The sequence below is a fragment of the Choloepus didactylus genome, chromosome 16 (genome assembly GCF_015220235.1).
Source record: "Choloepus didactylus isolate mChoDid1 chromosome 16, mChoDid1.pri, whole genome shotgun sequence".
In the NCBI taxonomy this organism is placed as follows: domain Eukaryota; kingdom Metazoa; phylum Chordata; class Mammalia; order Pilosa; family Megalonychidae; genus Choloepus; species Choloepus didactylus.
This window is the reverse complement of record NC_051322.1, coordinates 6,245,745-6,271,104: the sequence shown is the minus strand read 5'-3', so window position 1 is coordinate 6,271,104 and position 25,360 is coordinate 6,245,745. Positions and strand designations below refer to the sequence as shown.

The 25,360-nt window shown below is 37.1% G+C and overlaps 1 protein-coding gene across 1 annotated transcript in view; it reads left to right on the top strand.

The window, feature by feature from the left end:
- Positions 1-5,031: 5,031 nt before the first annotated feature.
- Positions 5,032-25,360, top strand: part of C16H18orf63 (chromosome 16 C18orf63 homolog) — a 70,391-nt gene continuing 50,062 nt past the window's right edge. Inside the window, exons 1-7 of the mRNA XM_037805759.1 lie at positions 5,032-5,141; positions 8,288-8,454; positions 9,960-10,038; positions 11,825-11,881; positions 16,160-16,271; positions 18,733-18,774; positions 20,311-20,387. Of these exons, the coding sequence (XP_037661687.1) occupies positions 8,321-8,454; positions 9,960-10,038; positions 11,825-11,881; positions 16,160-16,271; positions 18,733-18,774; positions 20,311-20,387 (501 nt within the window). The 5' untranslated portion in view covers positions 5,032-5,141; positions 8,288-8,320. The remainder of the gene's footprint in view (positions 5,142-8,287; positions 8,455-9,959; positions 10,039-11,824; positions 11,882-16,159; positions 16,272-18,732; positions 18,775-20,310; positions 20,388-25,360) is intronic.

Here is a 25,360-nt window from a genome sequence, read left to right as displayed (position 1 = left end):
TCAACAGTTTAAACATAGCTCTAGACAATGCAATAATCTTAATGTTCACAAAAATAGCAATACACAATCAAAAAATGGTGTGTGGAGTCCTGCAGAGGTTTCTTTCACATCTTGAATGCTTGTGAGTGAGATAAATGGAAACACAAGTATATTTCATATAACTGGTAAACTGAATGAGCTGGCTCACAGGGTTGTAATCAAAATGAAACCTGTGAGGAGAGTCTTTCCATTAGATGGAAACTCTGACAAGTTCCGTGACCTTTTTTTTTTTTTTTTTTTTTTCGGTCTCATTAAAAAATTTTGCTTCTTAAAGGAGAGTTACTTTGAATATTTTTCATTGCAACTTGGTCTATAAGAAATCTAGAATTTGTCTGCCTTTTTCATCTACACCTAAAAGCAAGGAAAAAATTTGAAACTGTTCTTTTTAAATACGTATATTTTGCTGGGTTTAAAAAAAAAGGGTGAATGCAATTAAAACATTTGTAAATTTAAAAAAAAATTGTGTAACATTTTATACATATATAAGAGACACAGCATATGTTTTGAAGTATAATGAATACCAATGAACCCTTCACTGGATTTAGGGACTATGTACCCCTCCCATATCCTATATCCCATCCTTCTGCCTCCCCAAGATAAATTACTATCATGAATTGTTTATTATTTCCTTACCTCTAAAAAAATAATCTAAAACATATGTTTATATCAACAAACAATATATTGTACCTTTGTTTGGCAACTATTAAGCTTTATAAAAAAGAGATTACAGTAGTCTTCTGGGACTTTTTGTCTGCATTCAAAATTATGTTTTAAAAATTTAACCATCTTTAACAGAAGAAATCACAAAAGAAATGTACAAGATTTCTTAGTAATGTTATTCATAATAATCCCAAACCGGAATATAATTGTCTATAAACTTTATAAACATAAATAAGTTGAAATATATACAATGGAATACTCCACAGTAATAAATGTGAATAATTATTGCTGTTCTCAACAATATGGATAAAAAAGAAGCTTGATACAAAAGGGTTTATGTAATATGATTCCATTAATAAAAATTTTAAAAGCAAGCACAATTAACCTATGGTGTTAGAAGTCAGGATGGTGGTTACCTTTGAGGAAATGGGTAAGTGGCTTGGAAAGGGCATGAAGAGGATGTAAGGAATGCAGGTAATATTCTATTTTTAGATCTGCATGATGGATATACCAGATGGTCACTTTTTGAAAAATCAAGCTCTAATTTAATCTGTTTTAATTTTAAAAGATTCATCTATGCTCTTACATATAGCTTTTTCTATGCGATTGTGTAAATATAATTCAATTTATTTATCCATTCTCCTGTCAATAACATTTGGGTATTTGTGCATGTTTTGCAGCTGTTTTATTCAATAACACTGCTACAAATACATTTCTTGGTGCACATAAGCAAGTTTATTCAGGGGCAGGTTATATAAGGAATAAGGAATTGCTGAGTCTAAGAGTACATGAATATTCAACTTCAGATGAGGTCAGATTATTTTCCAATTTACATTCCTACATTCCAAAAGGGTATGAGAGATCTTATTCTGCATCCTTACCTACTCTTGGTGTTTTGACAATGCTATGGTATCTCACTGTAGTTATCTTAGATTTCTTTGATAACTAAAGACATTCAGCATCTTTTCATATGCTTACAGGCCATTCCTTTTCCCTTTTCTACAAAATACCTACTTACAACTTTTGCACTTTTTTCTGTGGGACTATTTGTCATACTCCAAATGATCTGCAAGGATTCTCTATATAATCTGAAAACTAATCATCTGTAGATTATCTGAGTTGTAAATATCTTCTCCCAATTTGAGGCCTGTATCTTTATTTTGTGTTTGAAAAACAGAAGTGTTTTTTTTAACTAATTATTACAGAAAAGTTCAAGCAAACACAAACATTCACTCATATTCAACAATTATCAACACATAACCAATTTTGTTTCATTTCTATTGTCACCCCCTTCTCCCACCCTGAATTATTCTAAAAGCAAATTCCAGACATTTCATTTCATCCATAAATATTTCTATATATATGCTTGGGAGACAAGGACTGTTATATTACCACATAATATTCACACTTAGAAAATTAATAATTCTTTAGTATTATCATATACAGTCACAAACTTCATACATAATTTTTATAGTTTGTTTATTCAAACCAGGATCCAAATAAGGTCTATACCTTTCAATTGGCTGATTTAGTACCTTAAATCTCCTTTGATCTATGAGTACCCCACCACCACCCTTTCTCCTCATTATAATTTATTTTTTGAAGAAACTGGGTCATGTGTCCTGTAGATGTTTCCACAAATGTCTCAGGCCTCAAACCTCAGAGTTATCATTGTCTCCTCTCTCTCACACACCCCATATCCAATCTGTCAACAAATCTGTCACCTCTTCCGTCTAAATATATCCAGAATTTGATTACTTCTCACCTCTTTTACTGCTCTGTCTTAGCTTGCCAGGGCTGCTATGACAAATACCAAATATGGCTTCAGCAACAGGTATTTATTGCCTCACTGTTTTGGAGGCTAGGTTCAAAATCAATGTCTCAACAGGCCATGCTTTCTCCTAGAGTCTGCAGCATCTTGGTGCTGGCTTGCTGCAATTCTTGGGGTTCCCTGGCTTGCATTTCTGCTTCTATCACATGGAAATCTATCTCCTTGGTCTCCTCTTGTAGTTTTCTCTGATTGACTGTGTCCAAATTTTCTCTGCTTTATGAAGACTCCAGTTATATGGATTAAGGCCCACCCTGATTCAATTTGGCTCATCTAAACATGATCTTCAAAGTTTACACTTAACTAGTAACATCTTCAAAGGGCCTATTTAAAAAAGGGGTCAAACCCACAAGAACACAGACTAAGACTTGAACATGAATTTAGGGGTGGGGGTGGAGCATGATTCAAGCTCCCATTCCAATTCAAGCCTCAGTTATTTCTTATCTAACAGGTAACTTCATGCTGACACTAATAAACCTCAAGCTTCACTGCTACCTACTTTGTACCGAGAGTAATGCCCTAGTAAGTGCTCAAAAATGTATGCTGAATAATTAGAAATGTAAATCAAGGGGAATAAAAATACCTAGGCTCTTTTAGCAAAAATACATACACACAGTAAATTAAGAGAACACTTATCTACATAGTTTGTCTTGCCAATGCCTACTGCATAAACTAAAATATCCTCTGGACTCCTGCAGAATGCAACCTGACAGAAATGAATGTTGTGAGACTAAGGAAAGAGGAGGGGGTGGGGTGGGATTGGAGTGAGGAGGAGTTAAACAGAAGGAAAAAGGGTTCCAAGGTGAGGGTTCTGGGTACTTCGTGACTAAGAAAGGAGTGGGCCGATGGGGTGGGGCATCCCCAAGAACTGAGATGGAAGGACTCCTAGTTGTTGAGGATACTGATGTGACTAAACTGAATAGGAAGAGCCTCTCTCTCCCTTGTGTACACCACTGGAAAACAGGATTTGAAATAATGACTGGTAGGTACATTCCTCTAAAGTCTTTGTATGCACTAAGCTCCTAACAGTTAAGGATGTTTGGCAATGAACTATGCCAACCTGCTCTTCCATTAGTTGGGGTATAATACTGAAGTTACACAGACTAAAGGAATATCTTGATTCCCCAATTTCTCAATTTTTGGAGAAAGCAGGTATCAATGCTTTTGTATAGCTCCCATCTCTTATTTTGTGTCAGCAAACAAACTCTTGGGAAGCAGATATCTCATTCTTTCCTAAGTCAACATCAAGTTTTTTTAAAAACAGTTCATTCATTTTCATTAATTCTAATTAATTCTCTTATTCTTACCCTGTCTTTTTTGAATAAGAGTTTCAGTCCTCTTATAGAAGTTCACGTAGTATGATAAAATTTAAAAGACTATAGACGGAAATCAACGTAAAGGAAAATAAGCATGGTAAAATAAGACGAAACAAGAGTAAAGACTACAAAACGATGAACCAACATTCATTGAGTGTTTATCATGTGCCAGCCTTTCCAAACATTACACACACATCATCTCGTTTATTTCTAACATGAACACTCTGAGCTAGCTACTATTATTATTCCCACATTGTAGATGATTGAACTGTAGTTTAGAGAAGCAATATATCCTGCCCAAAGACCCAGGTGGTCTATGCCTCCAGAGCCTGTGCTCCACTGCTTCCCCGAGGGTTTAAGATCAATAATGAACAGTGTTTCTCTTACACCAGACACGGTGAAGGCACTTAATGTACATGAGCTCCCTTATTGCATTAAGGGCTACCTTAACACCCCAAGAAGCAGAGCTATCACAGTCCCTGTCTGGAAGGCCACGAACTGCAGCACAGGGAGGTTAAGTGTTCTTCCTAAGCTCACCCAGCTAGAGACCGGCCGGGCCAGGAGCAGCCCGGCTCCAGAGCCCACGCTCTCAGCGCTCAGCGACGCTCCCCCTCGCCACCTTTAAACATGACATCCTCGAGTCCTGCGCGCTGGCGCAAAGTGGATCTCAAATTTGGGATTGAGCTTCTTCCCACCCACAGCAACGTCAAAGTGAACTCCAAGTGGTGGTGATGTTGTTTGCCCAGGCACACAGTAGGCGCTTAATAAAAATTTGGTAAGGGAATGAGAGGCACCTGTCAGTGCGTGCACCAACCCTCCACACCTCACTTTAAGTGGGGCAGGCATGGGCGATGCCGCGCCACTAAGGGGCTTCCAGGAGATGAAAGGCGGGGACAGACATACCTGAGGCCTGAGGCACGAACGTGGTTTCTTGACAGCAGGCAACCTGCCAGCGCACCCGGACGACGCCGGGTCTTCAGCGCCTGCGGCTCGCCAGCGGCCTGTTTCTCTGAACGGCTCGCCGCTCCCTCCTGGTTTTGGCTCAGAAAACTACTGCTGGTAGCAGCTTGGCGGGTGTCAGGCGCTGAGGCGTCGCGGGGAAAAGCTGAAGAGCGCTGGGCTGCGCGCCAGGAGTGTTGTGAAGGGCAGCGGGGACCGTGGGGCGCCCGGAGCATGCCGGGAGCCTTGGCCTGGGCAGCGGAACACAGCGGGGTGCGCGGGACGTGTTCGAGGGCGCTGAGGAGCGCGGGGCATGCCGGTAGCCTTGGCCTAGGGCGCTGAGGAGCGCCGGGTGTGCTGTGAGTGTGGCCGAGGTTGGGAAGGAAGGGTGTGAGGAGCGCGGGGCATGCCGGGAGCCTTGGCCTAGGGCGCTGAGGAGCGCGGGAGTGCTGGGAGTGTGGCCGAGGTTGGGAAGGAAGGGTGTGAGGAGCGCGGGGCATGCCGGGAGCCTTGGCCTAGGGCGCTGAGGAGCGCTGGGTGTGCTGTGAGTGTGGCCGAGGTTGGGAAGGAAGGGTGTGAGGAGCGCGGGGCATGCCGGGAGCCTTGGCCTAGGGCGCTGAGGAGCGCGGGAGTGCTGGGAGTGTGGCCGAGGTTGGGAAGGAAGGGTGTGAGGAGCGCGGGGCATGCCGGGAGCCTTGTTCGAGGGCGCTGAGGAGCGCGGGAGTGCTGGGAGCGTCGCCGAGGGCGGGAAGAGAGGCTATGAGGAGCGCGGGCGCGAGAGGCGTGCCGGGAGCCTCGTTCGAGGGCGCTGAGGAGCGCAGGGCTTGACGCGAGCGTCGCCGAGGGCGGGAAGGGAGGCCGTGAGGAGTGCAGCGAGGAGCGAGGCGCCGAGGCGAGGTCGGAGCCGAGGCAGGCGGCGTCTGCCTTACGGAGCCAGGCCGGGAGGGAGAGAGGTAGCCGCCGGCGCTGCCGCCCGCGCCGCCCTCCTTACCCACGAGGGGGAAGGCTAGTGCATCTGTTCCTCAGGAGGCGACAGCTCAGAGGGCGTCGCTTTGACAGGTTCAGAAAACGTAGAAATTATATTTCCGCTGTCAGGAAGCGGTCTGAGCAAGGACGGGACGCGAGGGAGTAGGTCTCCATCTCCGTGCCTAGAAGGCGGGCGCGGATTTCGGCAGAAATTGGGCCTTGAGCAGGGACGCGGCGGGACCGCGCGGTTTCTGTGCGCATTTTCAATCAAGCTAGTTCTCTTTTGGGTCAGGAAAAAAGTGATCACTATTCATCACTGGTGAAGGTGCATGGTTTCCAATATTTAGGGCATTTTATTTTATCAGTAATTTATGGAATCACCCCCACCCCCCACCCCCTTTTAGGGTTCACTACATAGTGTAGTTCCATGGCTATTAAAAAAAAATTATTCTGGTGCCATATTACAATCTAACATTTCCCCTTTTAATTATTTTTAGATATATAGTTCAGTGCTGTTAATTGCATTATATAGAATCGCCTTCTAATGACCATATTTAAGACCTTGGCGATGTTTCCCCCGGGTTTCCCGGCTGAATATGGGAAAGTGAGGCCGGTGGGCTGAGCTGACTTGCCTGGGGCCCCGAGCCCCGAAATCCGAGGGGCGCCTGGGGTGGAAGCTCTCGGGGGTCCAGACCCGCTGGCAGTGCCTTAGCCGACCGGCCTCACGGCTGGGCGCCCGTGGCGACGGGCTTGGGGTTCCCTCCGACCCCCAAATGTAGACTCCTCAGGGAACCTGAGTTTGGAGGCAGCGCTTACTCCCTGCCCTGCTGCTGATGACGAACACCGATGAGTTATCAGGACGGCATCATCCTGGAGCTCCTCTCGGAACAATATGTTAATAGTTTATCCAGATAGATCAGTAAAGCTTTGGTCCAGGTTTTGAGTTCTACAATGTAGTTCTATTCTTAGACAATCTAGGAAAAGAAAACAAACTTCTCTTTAACTCTTCAAGTTTTGTCAATTATAAATTCAAACGTTTTTTGAAAAGGTAATTCTCAATAACAGTAAATAAATTCTTGCCTGTTGTTGAGCAGATCAATGTTGTTTACCTACAATTTTCTGAACAGTGAATCTTTGAAGTTTGACAAAAGAAGGGAATGGCTGCTCACGGGACTCTGGAAATTCTATAAGATATTTAAAGGAAAAATGATGGAGAAAGTAATTTAGTGGGAAATGTGTTTTAGAAAAGGCAATAATGAATTGCAAACGTCACCCATGTCCTTGGCCTATTTTCTTTAAAATATCTATCATTATCCTGGGACCAAGCCGTAATTCATACTCCATGTTATAGTATACCTAGTTCATTAATGATGCCCTCTACTGGAAAACTTCATATCAAGTCCATTTTAGACAAAATCGTGAAGTAGGTTGTGTTTGCCTTGGAGGTTTCTACTTTTTTTTTTTTTTTTCTTTTTCATGACAGTAAGCATTTTTGAAGGAGAGAGCAGCAAGAAAGCAAAGAGAGGGAAGGAATATTTTAATTGTTCATGATACTAGAAGTCATCTTGATTAACTCATTAACACCTTGTGTGAATTTATTTGTGTTAGTCATTCCAAGACTATTTCTCTTTTTTATGGAACCAAGTGGTTTTCTAATGATGAAAATTTCAAAAACTGTGGTTTGAGGAAGATGTGTGGGAGCCAAAAGAGTATTGCCAGCATACCTCAAATGATGTGACAAAGGCAAATGACAGTCTAGATTCCTGAGCTATGTGTGACTGCTTTTCTTCTTAAAGAGAGAAGATATGTTGATGTTTAAAAGCATAAAGTTCTCGAGTGTGGGTTATCTTCCGCTAATGTATTTATGCATGTTAGGGAACCTGACCTTAAATGTTGCTTTCCTTTAATCTTCCAAGGTTTTCTTCTGTATTACATAATATACATTGCAAACTGTAAAATGTGCCCCAAGGAAGTGATTTAAAGCCAGATAATTTAGTAGAAATGGAAAGACTACAATTTAGTGACCTCAGTAAGAATTTTCTTTCATGTAATATGAAGATAATAAATTCTTCAAACTTGAAATTCTTTACAGAGGTAATCTGAAAAAGCAGAGGATGTTGCAATGCATTTTGATTTTTTTTTAAAATACTTTCACTGGGATACTAGAGATTTTGTTTTCTGAAAACAAAATGAAACTACGAAAAACCAGAAACTTTAGAAGACATTTATTAAATAAACTATATGGGAGAAATGTGTTTGGTACTTAAAACAGAATAGATATTTAAAAAACAGTAGCTGCTTTTTTGCAATATTTGTACTCAGATTACTCTACTTGTGTTATAGAACTGCTGGCTTAAAATTCTAGATTATCATTAGAAAACCTTGCAGGTAAAGTGTTAATAATATTTAGCTGCTGAGGTTTGGTAACTAATTTGTTTTTATCAAATTATTCTAACACAACACCATTATGTGGTAGGTTGATACTGAAACCCACTGGTTAGACCACTTACTACCTTTTTGTTCCTATTTGTTTTTAAAGGCCTGGTTGCTGAGACTCAGTCAACTGAAAAACATGAATGATTCTAGGCAGCAGTCACTGTTCTTCATCACTCTTCCAGATTTACAGAAACTTTGTGCTATCAGGATAATACTGAGTAATGATGTGGCAGATACTGAGATTAGGAGTACACAAATGAAGATGTGCAGGTAAAAAGGACATTTTATAATTAAGGCCGTTTTTATATTTTTAAGACTTGTAAGAGTTATTTTAGAAACATCTTATTTAAAGCAAAATATTCAGTTTGTGAATATAATTTTAAAATAAAGGAATTCAATTGTGTTCTGACTAGGTATAATGGAATATTTAGGGAGGAACTTAAAATGCCTGAGAAGGAGATGTCTGAGTTGAGATTTTATGTTTTTTAATTTAAAATTTCTACAGACATTGAACAATTAAATCAGGCATCCCAAAACTTAGGAATACTAATTAATAAATATTTATTCAGAACCTGATGTTTATGCAGTACTTTAGGAGATACTATAAACATTTTAGATTAGTTTAATTTCTTAATTTTCAGATCAATATAAAACATTGAAGAGTATTTCTCCAAGAACTATATTAAAATATTTGGCCCAAGGTAATCTAAAAAATGGCTTAGTTGAAAGTATAATTCCATGATTACTGAGGACCCACCATGTATTATTAGTCTCTTAATTTGTTTGAGGCACTATTAGACTCTTAGAATATGTATCAAGATTATATCCATAACTGAATTCCTTGGAGAAGAGCACTTGAAGATTGCTAGGGGTCAATAATAAGGAAGACACTATCAGGAAGGCCTCTGTTTTCCTCTTTATGTGACTCTTTTCTTCTCCCCTGTCTATAACCCACCCTCCCCCGCCCCCCAGTACAAAACCTGTTCCCAGAGCCTTTACTTTTCCTGCTAAGGTATAATTTGATTCCTTTTGAGGACTTAACTATAACCCCTTTTAGAAATACTGAAATAGGTAGAAACTCAAGACTCAAAGGAATGATGCCATAGATGATAAAATGATAAGCAGTGAGTTTCTTATTTCTAGGGTCTTACCTGTGTCTCCTCTGTAAGTCACATAAAGGTCTGAGCCTGGACCCGATAAAATCCGTTGTCATTATAACATTTTTAGTGTTCTTTACACTTCTAGTCCTTTACCATCTTCTTTTATTCTCACTTAGCCTTCAAAAACTTCAGTTTAATAAAATCCTGTGAAAAATTTAGAAAGCAGAGAAAAACAAAACTTACCCATAACACCAGCATTCTAACATAATAACGTACCATTTTAATATATATATCTATTTTTATGTAGTAGTAAGCATATGAGTTTTGTGTCCCATTTTAATCTCAAGTCTATGCTTGGGATGAAAATGGAGTTTTACAGAGGAAATTAGATTAACAGGTGAGAGAGTTTGTGAAACTCCAATGCAGGGATGAGTTCTCGTATTAATGTTATTAATATGTAAAACTTCATAATTGTCTTTATGCAAATATTAGCAGAAAGCCTACAGTGTTCAAGGTACCATGCTAAGTCGGGGAGAGAAACAGATCTATAACAATCCTTGCCTAGAAGAAATTCACAATTTTGTTTGGAGCTAAGCAGTTTTTTAAATTACCAGATAAAATAAAAACAGTCTGTGAGCAAATTCACTTTAAAGTTAATACATTTCATCTCCATAGGCAATTGCTGTTTCTGCACCAAGATATTCTTACATCACCTGTGCCTGGAATATTAAACCAAATTTGGGTGGTGATGGCGGTTAGTATTATCTTTAATATACTATGATTAATTACTGAGCACAGTATTGATAAGCAATAATTCAGATATTAATTATAGCTCAAGTAGAAGATGGTTTATGAGGACGAATCACACTGTGCTGCAGTTTGATTGAAACTTTAACAGACTGACGTTTAAAAGCCATTTTCACAGTTCTTATTTGATATTTAGTTTTCTCTGTCATAAATTTGAAGATAAAGGTTGTTAGTGAATAAAAGAAGTTATGGTATAATTTTTGAAGATAGCACAAGTTTAATAACTTTTCTCATGTTTTATTCTTTAGAATTACACTGAATATAAAGGAAGAACTTTTCATTCCAACAAATCTGCAACACTTTTTAAAAACTAGATCAGCATTTTTCTTAATTTGGAGGTTTTATTTTTTTAAATTTTTCTACACTTAATAAAATTAGAATGAGAAACATATTTTCCAATGTTGTATATAACTGGTAACGATTATGAAATGGCAAAAATATTTCTAAAAATCACATTTTTTCCTGAGATTTTTGTCAGTCTTCCTGAAAATCCTGTTATCCTGAGATTTTTAATTCCTAAGAACCCAGTGAAATCAACATTTATTAAGAAGGCTAATAAGCCATCGAAAACCATCAATTCTTCTATTTTAATTTAGGTCTTTGTTATATGTCCATCTTTTATCTTCTTATCCTTAATATAAGATGTAAGAAAGACAAGCTGTTGGTGAGTAAAGTAGACACTAACATCTCTCATGTTTGTATCCTCTTCTGCCTAAAAATCTGTATGGAACAAGGATGACATTGTTTTAGAGATCCAGTAAATTCACATATCCTGATCTTAGCAAGAAGAGTAAAAAGAGGAAAGAAACCATCTGTTTTTTAAAATATATGTTTTGCTTTTTTTTCTCATAAAGGCAATTCTTGCTTGTAAAAAAGTTACAAAAGTATGTAACAGAGAAAATGGGATAATTATGCATACTGTTTTGAAATTTGCCTTTTATCGCCTAGATATCTTTCTATGTTGATACATATATCTACTTCATTTTTAAACTGTAAAGTGTTTCATTGTATGTGTATATAATAATTTATTTTGTTTATACTTTCCTAATGTACTTCTGAGTTTCTAATTTTGTGCTATTACAAACAGTGCTTCAGAAAACATCATTGAAATTATCTCTTTTTGTACTCATCTGGTAGTTTCTATGGGTTAAATTCTTAGAAGTGCAATTGTAGCACATTAATTATAATCAGATATTACCCTCTGAAAAGATTGTACTAGAGTACATTTTAACAAATAGTGTATGTGAGAGCCTATTTTTCCACACCTTCATGAATACTGGGTAATAGCAGCCTTTAAATATTTGCCGATCTGTTAGGTTAACAATGATATCTTGTTTTCATTTGTATTTCTTTAATTAGTGAGTTGAGGCACCTTGACTTTTTTGAACCTCCTCTTGATCTTTTATTTATGTCCATTTTTCTTATTCATTTTTAAGAATTTCTTGTATGTTAAAAGTGTTAACTGTTTATTATATGAAAATTTTTTAACTTTTCCTTTAAATGGTTTCTGAGATCATATCACTCTTAGAAAGGCTTTCCTCACCTCAAGAATGTACCCACAGATTCAATTTCAAGGAAAGAATGATCATATCTTGTGTCTCCAAGGCATAGAAGCTGTTAGGATGATGACCTGATTCTCTGTCCTCTGCTGTATTATGTTTAAATTCTTTATGTATTGCATTAAGAATATATTCATGTTAAGTCCTTTTTATATGTGTGGATTTTTGTTACAGATACCCTTTTATAAAGCTGGAAAACTTAATGCCTATCTCAAAAAATATGGAGCTAAGGTAAATTTTTGAAAGGATAATAATCCCAGATGCTGTTTATATTGATTTTGTGTTCACCTTCTTTTTTCAGCAGTGTATTAGTCAGGGTTCTCTAGGGAAACAGAACCAACAGGAGATATCTGTAAATATGAGATTTTATAAAAGAGTCTCATGCTGCTATGGAGATGCATGAGTCCAAATTCTGTAGGGCAGCCTGCAAGCTGGCAACTCCAATGAAGGTCTTCGATGAACTCCCCAGGAGAGGCTGTCTGGGTAAAGGAAAAATGAAAGTTCTCTCTTCTCTCTTAAAAGTCTTCAGCTGATTGGATTAAATCCAACTGATTGGATTCTCTCATTGCGGAAGACACTACCTTAGTTGATCATAGATGTAATCAGCCACAGATACAATCAATTGACTTATGATTTAATAAACTGGCTTCTGGTTTACTAACCAGCCATGAAATGTTCTTGCAGTAATGGTTAGGCCAGTGCTTGCTTGACCGGACAACTGGGCACCATCACCTGGCCAAGTTGACACATGAGCCTAACTATTATGAGCTGTTAAAAATTGGGGTATCTTTCTCTTAAGTTATTGCTAGTCATGTGAAAGAGCTCAACAATTTTTTCCAGTTATTTTGTGCACATGTAGTATAGAAAGAGGGGGAAGAGGCTGGAGTTTTGTTGGATGCTTTCTTGAGATGTTTTGGGTGGCATAATCTCATTTACTATGTACATCTTTGTTCTGGTTTTTTAAAGCTGCCATTGTGCAAAATACGAGAAATGGATTGGCTTTTATAAAGAGGATTTATTAGGTTACAAATTTACGGTTCCAAAGCTATAAAAGTGTCCCTACTAAAGTATTAGCAAGAGGATACCTTCACTGAAGAACTGCTGATGGTGTCCGGAACACCTCTGTCAGCTGGGAAGGCATGTGGCTAGCGTCCACTGGTCCTTTGCTGGTCCTGGGTTCTGGTTGCAAAATGGCTTTCTCCAAAATTTCTCTGGGCTTCTGTCTCTCTTAGCTTCTCTCTCTCAGCTCCTGTGCATCCTTGCTTGTTCTCCCAGGGCATTTCTCTCTAAGCATCTGAGGGTCCTCTCTTAGCTTCTCCAGGGCAAACTCTGGGCATCATCTCTTAGCTTAGCATCTCCAAGCGTCTGGGTCTGTGTGGGCTCTCAGCTCTCTTAAGGACTCCAGTGATCTAATTAAGACCCACCCTGAATGGTCAGGGTCATACCTCTATGGAAATAATCTAATCAAAAGGTCTCACCCACAGAAGGAAGGAATCTCCCCATTTTTACAGACAAAGAAAATGAAACCCAGAGAGTGAAAATTATTATCCATAATTACATAACTGGTAAGTGGAGGAACAAAACATGCATTGTATTCTACATGGTTACAAGCTTCTGTATCTTAGCAAAGAGAAAAATGAATACATGGGGTTGAGCACCTCTCCATATCTCAGTTAATCTCATCAAGGAGCCTTGGCTAGAGCTCACTTTGTTCCTATATATGGAACTCAGGCACTCTGTCACAGCTGATTCTTCACAGCCTGTTCAGGCATTACTGATGGCCTCTGTTCTAGATCTAGTGGTGTTCAGGTTTAAGGAGGTTTCTGATCATCTACAAGATGAGATATCTTCTTTAGGTTCTTGGATGATGATAAGGGTTCAGTGTCTTGAGGTGCTTTTCAATTCCCTGAGAAATCCTTGAATGACCTGAAAGCTGGATTTAGCAGTCAGTCAGAATCTGTGGAAAACAGTATTCTTTAAGGGCAATGAGAAAGCATTCGAGTTCATTCATTTTGCTGAGATGAGTCTTTAGTCATTTAAGGATTCTGATTACCCTAGATAGGCCATTTATGAACTATGAGAACCAAATTTTCAGCATATCATTTACCTGGACTAAGAACCTATGTGTTCCAGCAGTTCCTCCAGAATTCTATCCAGCTTTAATTGTAGAATATATCTCATGATGTAGTGATCGGAAAAAAGTTCTTTTAAATAACAAGTTACTAGGCTAAAGCTGGCTGTAGTGGGTTTTTGTCTTCTTTCATTAAATTACCCAGCAGAGTCACGTAGTGGGACCCTTTGCTGTCTTACTGGCTTGCTCTTAGAGAATTAATCTTCTTATTAATATACAAAGTTTAAAATTGTATTGTTTTTGGACACAAGTCATGGCAAATATTACAAAAGGAATAGAAGCAATGATTTTTAAAGATGAATTCTAAAGATCAAGAGTTATTTTCTGAGCATAAGAATAAGTAGCATTTGAGTATTGATTTGATAAAAGAATATAAAAAACCATCATTTTATATATACTTTAAAATTATACAAAAATAAGAAAAAATGAAAAATTATACACTACTAAAAATACTTTCTTTACTTCATCACTGCAAGGTGTCCTGACTCCAAAAGATTAAAAATCTTTGTTTCTAGTCTTATCCTTCTTCTACTTATCCCAATTCCTTATTTCTGCTAAATAAATTTGTTTTGTCCCCCTCTACAGTCTTCCAGTCCCTGAATTCCTTGTTATTTATAAGCTTTCTTTCAGTTTCACTTGCTTTCCTTCTCCATTAAGCTTTCATGGTTATGTTCAATTATTCTTTAAATGCATACTTTTTACATAATACTATTCATAGTCAACAGATACTTACTGAACACCAGTACTGTGCTTAACGCTCTACTTGTTTTGGAGAGAATCAGACAGTCCCTGCTCTCAGCGAGCTTTTATTATAGTAGAAAAGATCCCTCCTCTTCAAGTTTTTGGAAGAACATGTATAGAATTTTTATAATTTCTTTATTAAATGTTTGGTAGAATTCACCAATAAAGCCATCTGGGCCTGGTGTTTCCTTGTAGGAAAGTTTTTAACTATAATTTCAAGTTCTTTAATAGGTAATAGAGCTGTTGATTTTTCACTTTGATCTCTATTATTTCCTTTTTTCTGCATACTTTAGGTTTAGTTTTCTCTTCTTTTTCTAGTTTCTTAAGATGAAAGCTGAGATCCTTGATTTGAGAACTTTTCTAGTATAAACACGTATCATGCTGTAAATTTCCCCCTAAGTAATGCTTTAGTGGCATCCCACAAATTCTGGTATGTTTTGTTATGATTTTCATTCAGTTCCCAATACTGTCTAATTTCCCTTTTATGTCTTTTTTGATCTTTGAGTTAGTTAGAAGTGTGTTATTTAGTTTCCAAATATTTAGGGATTTTCCAGGGATCTCTCTGTTGTTGATTTCTAATTTAATTCCACTTTGGCTAGAAAACTTATGATGAATTGTGTGTCCTGGGAAAATTTCACTGGAAGCCAAGCGTATTGAAACAAGGACTAAATAGTGTTGGGAGACAAGTCTCCATAGATCTCTCACTTTTCTGCATGTCTTCTAATAGAAGCAATGACAGCCTTTTGTTCTGGACTATGTTTACAAGGATGGTTTGTATAATAAACAACCTTTGAAGGTCTCCCTCCAGAGAAGCAGGTCGATTCGTTTCCTGTCCAATATAATAAAGATAATGACTCCCTCTGCCCTTCTCTCCTTTCCAGCACTCTGTCCTGAAAATCCTAGCTTCCTTGGCATCCCTTGACTCTAGCTCTGTCTCCTTAACTTAGGGAGACCATCAACTCTTCCTGGATCTCCTCGCACTGCACTGTAGCCTGGAAAACCTCCCTAGTCATAACTTAGGATAACCATGGGCTCATCTTCTATGTTTCCCGTATCTCAGGGAACACTCTCTTTCACTGCTTGATTTCCAGTGTTGTGTTTAACCATTGTTTCATACAATCTTTCCAATTTTTTAGTCATTTCAGGGCAGAGGATTAATCTGGTCCCTGTTACTTCTTATTGGTCAGAAGCAAAAGTCCTGATTTTAAAAATTAATTCTGTGCAAATACAGATATTCTACTAGTTACATGTATTTAATATTTTCTGATGTTGAACTAGAGTGAACAATAGTGAAAAATATTACAAGATAGTTCTGGTCTGGTTTCCTCTATATGGAGCAGAATACAAAGTTTAAGGTTCTTAGTCCAGGAGCTCCATAGGTTTAGCCTTATTGGGCTAGGACAGGCAGGTAGAGCTTGAGCATTAAAGAATGCCAGTAGCCGTGGCTTTGAAGTGAATATCTTTTAACATTTCTTTAACTGTAGAACCAGATAGATTAGTTTTAACAGTGATTGTAATTAATATTTAGAATAGTCCAATTTGTAGGATGGTGATCTAAATACGTGAACATTTTCTGAGTTGATGAGGATATACCATTTGCTGTAAATTTCCCATATTTTGCTCTTAAATATTTTTAGGCAGAGGCTCCACAAAGAGTAATTCCTGTCATTCTTCAAAATTGCCTCTCCTATTCACTCACTGCTAGACTCGCTCCATCCTGGAACAAAACTGGTCATCTCTTGGTTCAAGGTAACGTTATCTTCTTCAATCGTGAGGCTTTCTGGATTAGATTATTTCTATGGTGTTTACCTGTTTTAAATTTCAAGATTTATCATTTTTAGGGTATAGTTCTTTAAGTATAGCCCCAACCAAGCATTTTTAAGCAAGCCCACAACAATATAAATGTCATCTTTTTATTTTAGGATTATATCCAGAGGCCTGCTGATGTTTCTGTTTAAAATTTTAATTATGTATTTTCTACTTTTAATTATATAATATTTTATATTTTGGAATAAATGTAAATCCTGAAGCATTGTAATACAATGAACACAAATTGCCAATATTATTGAAACTGACTCTCCTGAATTTTATGTTTATCATCCCTCGATTTTTTAAAAATAGTTTTACCACACATATATGTACCCTCAAATTACAGAATTACAGTTTTTTTAGTTTTGCTCATTTTTTGAGCTTTGTTAATGAATGTCATACTATATGTAATCTTTTGTAAGTTAATTTTTTCTTTCAACTATGCTTCTAAGAGTCATCCCTGATGTAGTTTCTGTAGATCATTTGTTCTTACTGCTGTGTCATGTTCCATTGTGCAAATATACTACTATATATTTATCAATTTTCCTGTCACTGGAGATACATGTATATGAATGTGTGTATGTGTGTATGTTTGTGATACAAGCAATAGTTCTGTGAGCATTTTTGGCCTTATCTCTGGTTTACAAGTGCAAGAGTTCCCTAAGCAGTGACTTTCAAAATATAATATGAAACAGAATTTGCCACTAATCTGGTGTAAGCACTTCCTACACATTTGTGTGCACATGTAAATAACTGAAACAATAGTTACTGGAAACAACATTTACCCTTACTACTTTTAGTGCAGTCCAGTTCATCTGTCAGTTCATCTGTGTTGTTCTCTTTTGTTCTATTCTATTTTGTTCCATTCTATTCTGTCCTATCCTGTTTTACTTAAAAAAATATATATACCTGATCCATTAAATTGATTTGAAAAACACTGTTTGAGGATTTATACCTGTCATTGGACTTACCAGGTTGTAGGAAATGCATGTGTTCAACTTTACAAGATAATGTCAAATTACTTTACAAAGTTAAGTGTGTAAAAGTTTTTATTGCTCGATAGCCTCACCAACATTTGATATCAGAATTCTTCCTTTTTGCCAATTTTGTCAATGGCATTTTATGGTGATGTTAATTTGCATTTCCCTGATTACTAATCTTTTCTGATGTTTATGGGTAGTTTTTGTTGTCTCTGTTCATTTGTTTTTTCCTACCTGTTCATGTGTTTCTTCGTTGTTTTCTTTTTATTAGATTGTCTTTTGATTTGTAGGAGTTCTATATGTATACACACACATGTATATATGCTAGAAAATAATTTATTGCGGATTATATGTGTTGGAAATATCTTGAGGTATAGCTTCCCTACCTTGTTGTAGAGACGTCTGTCTCCATATTCTAGCACCTTATTGGAACCTGCCCCAAGGCTATTCTGAGTGTTTGGGTTTTTATTTGGTTACTGCTTTTTATTTGGTTTGGTTTTTGCCCTTAGAAGTTTTTCTTACTTTCTTGCAAAGCCAGCAATGCATTACGAAGCATGTAGTTGTACTTCATCAGGATCTAGTTTCTGGTTTGAGGGTTCCTCAGAGTTTCTAGTCTCTCATGCCGCCGGACCAGCACCTGCTGGTTTCCCAGGGCTATGTGAGTACCAGAAGATTACCACAAAAGCAGCTGCCAATCTGGGCTCATTGGTCCCCAGGCTACAGTGAGCCCTGTGCCAGTATAGATGCTTAAATCTCCTGCAGAGGCGACGGAGCATCACCACAGGGATGCTGAAGTTAACTCCTCAGGTGGTACAGTGAGAAAGCTACAGGGTAACTGCTGTTGTCCCCTTTGTTTGTCTTAGTTGCTGAACTAAACATAAATCTCATGAGCATATTTGTAAACATGAATGAGAAAATACACTCTTTTTTCTGTCTTGATTCTTGATTTTAATTTCTGACCCAAGATTTCCTTTTTATGTTCTATCATTTATTTATGCTGCTCTTTTCCTTACTTCCATGTGTGTACTTCACGTTAATACTAATTATGAATAGTAACTTCTCCCCTGTCACATACCAGCACTTAAGCCTTTCATGTTAGCCTATAACTTCTTAAATCCGTAAAGGAGAAAAAGCCATTGTAAGTTCTTTCTTAGTCATATTCTCATTCAGTTGAGATCTGAACATTGTCTAAGTATTTTATAGTAGGAGATAAATATTTGAGGATGGACTTGACTATTTCTGTCCTTCTAATTGAATAGATATTTTTGAGTAATCGTATTTCTCCCTGAGCTATCACACATATTCCTTTGTATAACAACTTGATTTTAAAGCATTTTCCTTAGCTTTGATAATTTCAGTTATATTTATCAAGTATGGTTTATGAGTTATAATAACATGTCATATCCTATGAATTTTTTAAGGAAGAGACTTTCTTTCTCAGATGGGAAAGCAAAATGCTGTTGGTAAGTAAAAACTTATATGTCAATAGATTAAGAAGCATTAATATAATTAACAGTTGTTACAAAACAGTGTTACAGATTATTGGGTTGTTATAACCTTGATGGTTAGATTACATCAGAATTTAATCAAGTATTTTTGCAATCAGAATTTCCACCTGGGAAATTACTTGTAGTTCAAAATATATATTCTATCTATCTAAGCAAAATTGCTCACATCTTGAGAGAAAAAAACCTATACTTTGATTTTCTCTACTTTAAAATTATGACTGTGAAGGCGTTCAATTCGGTAAGCATTTATAATATATAGTTTCCAGAATCATATAAAAAATTCTTTAATACTGATGTTTATAAAGCATTATTTTTATGAGAACATGATTCTTTTTCTCCTAAAAAATGATTATCTAAAGGGATACAGATGACCTAAAACACTATACAGTTTATGATATGGTCTAATTTTTAATTGATATGCATGGATGTATTGCAGGCAGTTTCCCAAATAGTAGTTCAGGCATAGCAGATATGTAGAAATCCTGAACCCACAGTAGACATTATTAATTAATCATGGCAGTTTTCCCCACCATTTGGGCCTAGCCTTAAAATCCTGAATTGGCATCTGTAATCCACAGCTATTCAATATGAGTTCATTTTTCTGGATGAAACCTATTTGCCATCCTTGCATTAATTTTTTGTTTAAGTTGTACAGTAGCCATCACTGTACTCTAGCTCTGGATTAATGCTCTGGATTAAATTTAATTTCATTCCCCATCACTAACATGAGAGTACAGCTATCAGAGGCTAAAGACAACAGTTTAGGAGAGCAAAATTCTTCACTCCTGTCTTAGAATTTTTTTTTTTACTTTTATTGAAATATAATACACTACAGAAAAAGACACTAATTATACGTGTATGACTCATTGAATTTTCACAAACTAAACATTCTTGTAACCAGTTCTCGGATCAAGAAATACAACATTACCAGTATCCCAGAACCCCCTCATTCTTCCAGATACTACCACCCACCCCTTCACCCCCCTGCCAAGGTCATCACTATCCTAACTTGTTAGAAGTACTTTTAATTATGAAAAAGCAAGGAAGAAGCCCCAGGATTCAAGGACATCAAGAATATATCTGCCAGTATATTTGAGAACATTTATTATTTAAAGGAATGCTCTAATCAGAAGCATGATGGGAAGACTCTGGATTTTGGAAGAGGACAGTCTCTAAATTTTCACATATAATAGATGTCAATTTGTTTGTTGGGTTTTTTCTTCTTAGCTTTGTGATGTCTCACTTTTCTTATTTTGACTCCACCACCACCATACTCACATCTATTTGTTGTTTCATACTTTTGTTTTCTTTATATATCTCAGCTTACATACTGTCACATATCATATGGTGATTATTTTAATTTTGCAATGTGTGAAAAAATGTTATTAGCTTCTGATTTCAATAAGTTAAATTAATTTTTATTACTAACATTTAATTTGATAGATAGAATGATAATTTCAGACAATTCACAGTTAAATATTTTGTTTTCAGTATTAGATATCAATGTAACAGAAACTCAAGTTTGTCTGAGTATAGAGGCTTGCACAGTTAGACTGCCACCACCTGAGGTACTATTTGATTTCTACAATTTGCTTTGTTACATTTACTATTAATTTGCTATTATTACTTACATATTATCAGGTTTTAATTTTTAACAAGAATGGTGATAGGAAGGTTGTTTTATTATGAAATGCTTGATATATTTATATTGTTATAAATCTGTTTACCCAAAGAAAACATCATTCTGTCAATTTAACATAGATCTGATTATATTATTCCCTTTCTCAAAAATCTTTTTAGATAGCAATCAAGACTCTCTACAAACTTAGCCTGCTTCAGCACCCACCTCTTGCCTCTTCTTCTCCTTCCAAATATTAAAAGAACTGTTTCAGCTCGTGCTAAATGTTACCTCCCCCTCATCCACATTCTGATACCACTTTTTGCATCTATTTTTTATACATAACACTTTTTGCCTTATTAATGGAAGGATATATCTTTTATTTTGCTAATTCCCATAGCACCTAGCATAGGGACTTAAACATTAATGGTCACTCAATATTTTTTTCCTTTTCCTAGCCCATTGGTTCCCAATGGGGTGTAAAATTGGAGGAAGAAGAGTGATTTTGCTCCCGAGACATTTAGCAATGCTTGAAGACATTTTTTGTTGTCACAACTGGGGTAGAAGGAGGTTGCTGCTAGCATCTAGTTGACAGAAGCTGGGGATGTGCATCCTACAATGCGCAGGACAGCCTCCACAGCAAAGAATTATCCAGGCAAAACTGTCAGTAGTGTCGAAATTGAGAAACACTATCTTAGGCATAGGACAGATGATTTCCTTTGCTTGGAATGCCTCCTCTGTTTTCTACAAATCCTACTTATCCTTTCAGGGTCAGCTCAAATGCTGTCTCCTCTAGTAATTTATTCCTTTTTGTTTGATTACCTGCTATGTTGAAGCAATGAACAAGTAAAAGATGAATAAGATCTATCCTGCCCTCAAGAATTATATAATCTAGTAGGGAAGCTGACCTGTATATGAATAACTGTAATGGATGGTGTTCCTGTTTGCTAATGCTGCCATTTGCAAAACACCAGAAATGGATTGGCTTTTATAAAGGGAGTTTATTTGGTTACAGAGTTATAGTCTTAAGGCCATAAAGTGTCCAGAAACAGGATACCTTCACTGAAGGATGGCCATTGGCGTCAGGAAAACCTCTGTTAGCTTGGAAGGCACATGGCTGGTGTCTGCTTGCTCCCAGGTTGCATTTCAAGATGGTGTCTGCCAAAGTGTTGCTCTTGGAGTGTTTTGTCCTCTCTTAGCTGTAGCTGCTCTCCAAACTATCACTCTCAGTTGCTCTCCAAGATGTCACTCACAGCTTCTCTGAGTTCCTTCTATTTCTCAGCTCATTTATAGGGCTTCAGTGATTTAATTCAGACCCACCCTAAATGGGTGGGGTAACACCTCCATGGAAGTTATCCAATCAAAGTCCTGCCCACAGTTGACTGAGTCACATCTCCATGGAAACACTCAATCACTAGGTTCCAACTTAATCAACACTAATACATCTGCCCCCACAAGACTGCATCAAAGAACATGGCCTTTTTTGGGGGACACAATGTATATACAAACCAGCACAGATGGCATGATATAAATATCTTGGGCTAATGAGGAACCTTCCCAAGGCTCCCAAACCCAATGTAATCTCCCACCTTCTTTTGAACCCTCATACAATTTTGAACCATCCTCACATACTTATTTGTATTTTTAGAAATATACTTATTTTTATAACCCCAATTTGCTTTATAATTAGCTGCTTAAGGACTGAAATTATGTTTTATGCTCTTTGAATTTTCTACAGATAATACTTCTACTTTCCCCACCATAGTTTTGAATCAATTTAAAGATTGACAAAGAGTAATAAGACAAATGGAGATTTTAAAAAACCACACATTTATTACTAACATGGGAATATAATTTATTGTCCACAGTGGGATACTTGAGAGTGAAAGGGATCACAAACCTGACAGAATGCTGGCCCAACATGCATGAACTGGGATATATGGTCACAATATTTATTGCTAATAAGAGACAGTTGTTGGAGACTGTGGCTTATTTGAACCTCGAATTAGGAATATTTACCTCCCTATGCCCCCATTTATGGCAGTTGTGGGAAACCACAGGCCTCCCTTGGGAAATTGGAGAGAAAGCAGAATACGACTCTTTGCCATAAGGCACACTGCCAAGAGCAAGAGGATGTAGTTGAGCCAAGCATGCCTGTTTATTCATCCCAATTTTACTAACCAGAAAAGTCACCCCATTTGTCCTACAGTGAGGGAACAGAGAGACAACAGGAATAGGTGTTAGAACTCTGTCGTCATGGAAGGAAACATCAGAAATGGAGATGATTTCCTCTCCTTCTCTCAACATTATACATTCAGTAAAGACTTGTTAAATTAAATTAAATCAATTTCCTAAATTATAGTCATCCATTCCTCTGAATTTCACTTTACTTACCTTTTTTAGATGACATTTTTCACAATCTGAATACTATAAAAATCTGTTTCATACCTGTTTATGTTCCTCGAAACTGTAATCTCTTTGATCATCTTTGTGTCCCTCATAGGGACAAACAGATAATTGGATTGAATTTTCCTTTTATCAACATCTAGTATTGGTTATTAGGTCTGGTGGAGGGAATAAGTGTGAGGAAGAGGATGTTTGGGTCTCCCCTCCATTTCATCTTGTGCACTTTTATTCCCCATTTTGAAAACCTGCCATGGCTTCCGTTGTCTGTCTGATGAAATCTAAGCTTTTTAGCATGGCAGAAAAGGTCCTTAGCAAACTGACCCAAGCCTACTTTATATTTGCCTCATCTCCTATCACTACTCCTAAAGTAGCCAAACTACCTCTTGTTTCTCAAAGATAGCATGGTCTTTCAAACTTCCCTGTCTTTGCTGTTACTACTCCCTAATTTGTAGTGCTCTTTCTTTGCCACATCTTCCCACTCATCTTTTAAGGCTTATGTGAATTAACACCTTCCTGAGTAGACTTCCCCAACTGCCAAGGCTACTCTGTCTTTGTGCTCCTGGCTGTATTTGTTATTCATTATTGCCTGTGTAAATGTCACATTAAGCTGAGAGGTCTTAGAGGGCAGGGACTGTGTTTTATTAACATTTCTATCCAAGGGAGCCTGCCCCAGAGCCTGTCTCTCCTAAATATTTTGAAATAAATAGAGGGTTGAGTGGGGTAGAAGACTAATTTATATGTTGAACTTGGTGACCTTTATTTCTTAATTCTATTCACTTTAATTCCTTTTGGGCTAGAAATCAGAATAGTTTTCTAAATCCTGACCTATGAGTCTGGGTAGGCAAATTTTAAGACACTTTATCATAATTCATTATGGTATTTCAGTCCTTATTTTTAGAGTTCAAATGGCCATCAAAAAATTCAAGTAGTATTTGAAATAATAATTTACTCAGTTATCAAATTCTAGATTATGTTAAACTTTAAAATAATACTTTCCTGAAAGTCATTAAGTGTTTAGAGAGGAATAAATATGTACCAGCTGCCATTTTACTTGTTGCTGCATTGGGATTATAATTGAATCCATAGTTACTTGAGGGATATATTCCGGAAAAACATTATGTAATCTGAAGCCATTTGACTTGAAGATTTAATTACATGAAAAATTTGGGAAATAGGCACATGGTAACAAATTTGTTATTATTTATTTATGTATAGTGCTAATGAAAGAAATATTTTTTCCTTCCAGAATGTTTTATTTAGGTCACTAGAAAAGGTACACAAAAGTTACTGAGAGAAGGGAGCATTTACTGAGCACTGATTAATATTCACACAAAAAATATTAACTGTAGGCTTGGAATTCTGTTATATATATATATATGTATATAGATAGAATAGATAGATAGATAGATAGATAGATAGATAAATTTTTGCTATCTTATAAGTCAAGAAATGGAGACACAGGTTGAATAACTTGCCCTGGGTCATAAAGGTAGGAAGTAAGAGAGTCAGGGTGTAGCGTTTGTCCTTAGACTATTCTTTCTACTACACATTCTTCCTTCTTCTGTCCTGAGTCCTGGGTTCAAATTTGTATGCCCCATAGAGCTTCACAGAACTTTACAGTAGATACCTAATATATTTTGAATGAAAACATAATGATTAATCACAGTGTTTGGCAATATAATATCAATATATATAGGAATTCCACCACTTTAGGTGTTTAGAGAAAAAGGAAATGTCCAAGTGAATTCATATTTGAAACCTTTGGCACATTTACACTGTTCCCTACCCTTTCCTTATTATCATGTTCTGTCTCGATTTTTCTGAAACTGCTTTTCCCAAAATCTCTTACCATTCTTTCATGGTTCTTCTTTCCCCTATCATACTTTAAATATTGCTCTTCCTTCAGGTTCCATTTTGCAGCCCTCTTGTTTTTTCCTTAGCAGCCTCACCCATTCCAATGGCTTTAACCTGAAAAGTGTATAGTGACACCTCCCAAATGTTTTTGTATAGTTGCACCCCTCCAGCCTCTCTTGAGTACCTTCATTTGAATGTACTAATGGCTCTCAAACTCAGTTATGTCTAAAACCAAGCATATTCATTTGTCGTCTTTCCCAGCCCCCAATCTGTTCCTCCTTTGTGGTTACTCTTTACGTTACAGGCCTCAACAGCCAATGAGTTACCTAACTTTGGAGTCATCCTTGGCTCTTTCTCTTCCTCACTTCCTACGTTCAATAGTCTTTAACAGCATTCCTCAGTCTCTAAAATCTACTCTCTTATTTCCATCCCCATTTCCATTGCTCCACTGAAAACTCCCTTCTCTTGCTGGACTAATAAAACAATCTCCATGTTGACCTTATTCTCAATTCTTCCCCTGAAGTGTCAACACAGTTCTCTTTCTAAAACAAAAGTCGCCAACTTAAATATCCTCACTATCTCAACCTTACCTAGAGAAAATAAAGTCCAAATTATTTAGATTGGCATTATGAGGAAGAAGTAATATTTATTGATTACTGGCTT